This window comes from Bos javanicus, chromosome 21 (assembly GCF_032452875.1).
Source record: "Bos javanicus breed banteng chromosome 21, ARS-OSU_banteng_1.0, whole genome shotgun sequence".
In the NCBI taxonomy this organism is placed as follows: Eukaryota; Metazoa; Chordata; class Mammalia; order Artiodactyla; family Bovidae; genus Bos; species Bos javanicus.
In genome coordinates this window covers 69559107-69565106 of record NC_083888.1, presented here as the reverse complement: position 1 = coordinate 69565106, position 6000 = coordinate 69559107, and the positions used below count along the sequence as shown (strand labels likewise).

At 49.3% G+C, this 6000-nt stretch overlaps 1 gene segment (V, D, J or C); it reads left to right on the top strand.

Annotated features, from left to right (window-relative positions):
* The first annotated feature begins 1785 nt into the window (after positions 1-1785).
* On the top strand, positions 1786-2495 carry LOC133234703 (Ig heavy chain V region MC101-like). The segment is given in 2 exon segments: positions 1786-1895; positions 1978-2495. Coding segments are annotated over 2 exon segments (549 nt in total).
* The last annotated feature ends 3505 nt before the right edge of the window (positions 2496-6000 follow it).

Genomic DNA, 6000 nt, shown 5'->3' with positions numbered 1-6000 from the left:
AAGTGGATTCTTTACCACAAGAGGCAAAATTCTCATTATCTACAGAACAGTGTAGACAGAAAACCCTAAAGACTCCACACAAAGCTATGACCACACTCATCCAGAGAGCACTGAACTCAATAAGTCAGACTGGGTACCAGCATCTGATTGCTCATGGCTTAGGAGTTGTTGGGGATTCTCTGGATCCCACTTATGATGCCATAAACTAAACCACCTAGAAACCAACTGGCAGTGGATTTGGGGATGTGTCTGCAGCCTTCCAGTCCCGTGAGATGAGAAGCATATTTGGGTTTTACAGGTGGTCCAGTGGGATCACGAGATCAGAGAAACTACTGGAGAGTGGACAGCCTGTTAGGCGTGCACCACAAGACTCCACTGGCTTTGATGATGGATGAAGGTGTTGAGCCAAGGGATGAGGACACATCCAGAAGCTCAGTGACTGGGATGGCAGAGGCCAGAGTTCCAGGGTCAATTCAGGATTCTTGGCCATGTTGCATAGCACCAGGCACAAGTGACCCCACAAGCTCTGAGGCAGAGTGAGGTGGGGTCTCTCCCCAGAGCTCATTCATGTCTCGGGAAACTGGATCTGGCACAGAAGACATGCTCGTGCAGAACTGCTGTGGCCAAAGCCAGACCAGGAAGGGCTTTGCATAGACAGTAGGTTCTAACTCAGTCAGTGCACAGGTGAGATCCCTGTGCTGAGAAGAGCTGACCTGTGCCAGACCCAAAGGGATGACGTCTCAGGGCAGAAGACCAGGGTCACATGGACAGGGCATCAGTCAGAGTGGGGACACACACTGGTCTTTCTGGCTCCAGGAGGGATAACACCACTGATGACATGATGACAGCTCTCCCCACCCCGGGCAAACCCGCTGTAAAGTCCACACATGCTGTGACTGTTGTCAGCCCCAGTCTACATCCTCACACACAGAAATGCAGGTGTGAGGCCACAGCCGCAGGGCCACAGGGAGATGGGGGAGCGGAGCCCTGTGGAGCTCCCAGGAGCTGCGTGTCCTCAGTCCTCAGTAGACTTGGGGTCCTCAGTGTCCACCCTCAGGAGGAGATGCTGAGCTTCACGAGTTCCTGCAGACACTCACTTGTGCACAGGAAAATGCAGCCCACTGGGCAAGTCAGCCGTGCTGGGAAGACGAGCATCTCAGCACAAATGTCTACTTTGTCCACAGAATTAATACTGCGTTTAATTACTCTGAACAAACCACCTCTAGAGTGATTCTTGAGGTTATTTAAGCTGTTCAAGATGAAAAAACAGTCAAGAAAGCAAAGGGAAATATAAATGCTTTGGGAATTCGGATAAACATTAAATTGTACTAAACTCCATTTGAATTCAATGTGATTATTACATGTATATTTTTCTCTTTGTTTGTATATGGAGTAAGTAAACATCAGCTAATCAGTAAAGAAAAAAAAAATGAGAGTTTGTGTGTAACTAAGGGCTGGTACCTGAGTGTGTGGTGGGCATATCATGAGTAAAGGTAAACACGTTCGTGGGATTAAAGTCCCTTCCCAAATCTGCCGTGTTCCCTGAAAGCATCTTTTTTCCTGACCAGCCCTTCTTCATCATTTCATTCCTCAATCGTCTTCCTGGTGTGGGGAGGGGGACCCCAGGAGGGCCTGAGTTCTCTGAGGACACAGTCAGCATCCCCTCAGAGGGGGAGCCCCATAGACAGGACCTCTATTCACTGCTTTCTGCTTTTATACACAGGTCCCTCCTGTATGCAAATATCCACTCAGGTCACAGGGTAGAAACACAGCACCAGCTCACTTAAATTCAGGCTCATCCTCAGGCTTGAAGAGACTTGCGAGAGTGGTGACTCTCATCTGCTCCAAGATGAACCCACTGTGGACCCTCCTCTTTGTGCTGTCAGCCCCCAGAGGTGAGTGTCTCTGGGTCAGACATGGGCACGTGGGGAAGCTGCATCTGAGTCCACGGGTCACCGTGCTTCTCTCTCTCCACAGGGGTCCTGTCCCAGGTGCAGCTGCAGGAGTCGGGCCCCAGCCTGGTGAAGACCTCACAGACCCTCTCCCTCACCTGCACGGCCTCTGGATTATCATTAACCAGATATGGTATACACTGGGTCCGCCAGGCTCCAGGAAAGGCGCTGGAGTGGCTTGGTGATATAAGCAGTGGTGGAAGCACAGGCTATAACCCAGCCCTGAAATCCCGGCTCAGCATCACCAAGGACAACTCCAAGAGCCAAGTCTCTCTGTCACTGAGCAGCCTGACACCTGAGGACTCAGCCACATACTACTGTGCAAGAGACACAGTGAGGGGACGTCAGTGTGAGCCCAGACAAAAACCTCCCTGCATAGGGGCCCGTGACCACCAGGGGGCGCTCAGGACTCAGTACAGAGCTGAGCCCTGGAGCAGGTGCAGAAGAGGCCTTGGGCGGTGGGGGGCCTGGGGGGGATTCTCCTCAGAGCTTCTCTTTCCTCCTCCTGCCCAGGAGCCGCACCTCTGACCCTCTTCTGTATCCTGGTATTTCATTGTTGTGGTTTATGTCACTCTCAGATAACTGTGTGTGTATATATATTTTTTTTAATTTTTCCTTGAAGCAAGGATAGCTTTATGCAAACACACACACACATAATACTCTACAGCGAAAATTTTTTCTCCTTCTTCTGCTCTCAAAGGAACTCAGTAAAACACTTGACTCGTTTATTTAAAACCTGTTAGGTTTGAAAGGACACAAGATATTTAAACATTTTAATCTTTCTATTGTTTTGTACATGAGGAAGGAAGAGACACAACCTCCTTCTTTCTGTCAAACTACACATTAGAATCTGGAGCAAGCAGTGTCTAAGGCTCCAGTGTCAGAGTTCCCCAGTGCTGCATATGCAATGATTCTCATCATTCACAGGTTCTGTCCTGCAAATTCACCCACATGCTAGCTTTTATTAGTGTCTTAACATAAACACTGTTACCTTGTGTCCTTATATAGACATTGACAGTTTGGCCAGTTCACTGAGTCACTCAACACACACACACATTCCAGGTGAGGGCAATCAGGGTGATACCATCTCGCCTCAACGTCTCTGAAGTCCACACCCCATTCTGAGCTTATGTATGGACCATTCATAAGGGGAAATACAGAGGTCCTCAGGTGGATTTGTCCCTGTGGTCAACGTGGAGCCCACCACCATCTGTCCTCTCTCCCATCACAGTGACCGTCACTGGCACAGGGAAAGGAAGCAGGACCTGTGATGGGCTCAGCCCTGAGGAAAGACCCAAGGACTGAGATGATGAAGGGCTGAGCTGAGATGGGCAAGGGGCAGGAGGTGGGGGCCGTCAGGGCAGAGACTCTGGGCTCAGAAAGGTGGACCTGCCCTGGGATCTGGTTCCAAGCCATCTGATAGACACACTGCTTTCCCACCCTTGATCTCCAACCATGTAAATTCAGAAGGCGCCCATGGGGATCCTGGGATGACCAGCGTGAGTGTGACCACAGCCTCTCTGGACTCACAGAGCTCCTCAATGAAAATTCCTCCTCAAGCTGCAGGGTAGAATCCACCCCTGGGCTGTTGGAGCTCACCACTCTCTACTCACAGAGCATGGAGGTCTCAGTGAAGGCAGAGCTGTTGTGTAAAAGATGAAGCTTTGGGGTTTTCTCCTCTGCCTGGTGGCATTTCCCCAAGGGGAAGGTCAGGCATCAGGCACGCATCTGTGGGGGTGATTGTGACAGCAGGTGACTGACTGGGCTTGAATCTTCTTGTCCCCGGGTGTCCTGTCCCAGGTGAAGGTGCAGGAGTCGGGCCCAGAACTGGTGAAGCCCTCGCAGATCGTCTCCCTCACATGTGCTGTCTCTGGTTACTCCATCACGTGGTTATGGTGGGAGCTGGATCCACCAGGCCCCAGGGAAGGGGCTAGAGTAGATGGGAAGCATATATTATAATGGTGACACTTACCACAGCCCCTCCATCAAGAGCCACACGTCCATCTCCAGGGGCACGTCTAAGAACCAGTCCTCCCTGCAGCTGAGCTCTGTGACCACTGAGGACACAGCTGTGTATTACTGTGCAAGAGACACAGTGAGGGGATGGCAGTGTCAGCCCAGCCACAAGCCACCCTCCAGGTGCCCCATGACCACCAGGGGGCTTGTGGGACACACCAAGCACAGGGCTGAGCCCAGGAGCAGGTGCCCTGGGCTTGGAGGGTATGCTCGGGAGAGCCTGTGCTTTCCTCTTCCTGCCCAGGAGTCAACCAGAGACCCACCTCTGTGTCCTAATGTCTCACTGCTGTGCTTTACGTCACCCTTGGCATATTGTGGGAATATGCATGTTTTTGCAGTTTTAATTTTCTGTTGAAGTAGAATGGATTTTTTTACATACACATTTAATACTCAAGAATTAAGGATAATTTTTTGGTTTACTTTTCTTCTCCTCATAGGAACTCAGCATATCCCTGAGGCCCATCACCATTTTCCTGGTGAGTCTGAATCTTGAAATTTTTGAAGGTTCTGAGAAGACACAGGAGATTTTCAGTTGCTACAATTTTTGTTGTTTTTGTACATGTGGAAGCAAGAGACTCACTCTCCTTCTTTCAGTGAAACTGCAAAAACGGGTAGAATTCTGCCGTGTCCAGTGTTAGAGGTGCTAGCACAGAGAGCCCCAATACTGCGTATACAGACATCCTCGTTATTCAGATTCCGCATTTGCAAGTTCACCTACTTTTTAGCTACTATTAGCATCATAAAATATATACCATTTTTTCAAGGTCATTAATGGACATTTACAATGTGGACTGTCTTTAAATCATCCAACACACGCATATTTCTACTTGAGGGCAGTCAAGCCCATTCCCTCATGTTTCATCCAATCATGTCAATCAGTCTCCTTCGTGTTCACTTTACTGACATATTTTCACATTTTGTGCTCCTTATGTGACAATTTCCCTCTTTAAAATGACCCCGTGTGTAGTCCTCACGCACAGGCTAGTGCCTCTAAGCACCCATTGCTGCAAGCTAACTTTAAATAGAAAATATGTCTCTCAGAAAGGTTAATTCAGCCAAGAATGGTATTTCTGGGCATGTGAGCTTGACATTGATGCCTCAAATATAAATATCATTTTTTAAGGTGGGATTCAGATCTCAATCTTTGTTTTTTGAGGTAGCCTTGGAAACTTGGTTGAGTTCCAAATACTGATGGTAAAATGGAGATTTATGGACAAGAAGGAGATTGACTGGACAGAAAATGACCATGAGGAGACTTCAAGTTCTGCAGGTCCTGGCTAGACTGTCTCCCAAGGATTCTTGGTCAATAGACATCAAGGAGATCAAAATCACCTGGGAGACAGCAGGTTTAATGAAATGACTCCAACATTGAGAGTGATCAGAGATCAAGGGTAAGCATGCTCACTAGTCTGACTTAGGTGTCTTGATAAAACTAGGAAAGGATGGACACAGAAACCCACAGGTCAAGACCTCGTTGAGAAACAAATTTCAGGAAGCCAGAGAAAAATGTGGTCAAGGCGTCCTTGTCACCTTGGGAGTCAGCATTCTTATCTTCATGGCCTAGTCCTCTGAAAGTCAGCTTTAATCCAAAGGAAGATGATCTGTCTGGTCCTTCCCCATCCTGCTGGCATCTGTGAGCTGTGAGCCTCCCCGGGTCTGCGGAAGGTGGAGTGATGTAGTGACCTCTGTGAAGAGGTCTCATGCTTTCTCCTCCCCAGGTGTCATGTCCCAGGTGCTGGGGCGGGAGTCAAACCAGGACTATTGGAGGCCCTCTCCTCACCTGGTGTGTCTGTGGATTCTGCATCACACAGAGTACTGACTGCTGGGACTGGAGCCCTCAGTCTTAAGACTCAGAGCTGCAGTGATGGGGTGCTTTGGTCCTGGGAACAGCACAGCATAGAGCATGTCTCTCCAGAAACCACTCTCCATCCACAGAGACATGTCCATCTAGCTCCATGAGGACCTAGGACACAACCCTGTGTTGTTGTCCCAGGAGGTCCAGGGAGAAGTTAGACCCAACCCACGTAACGCT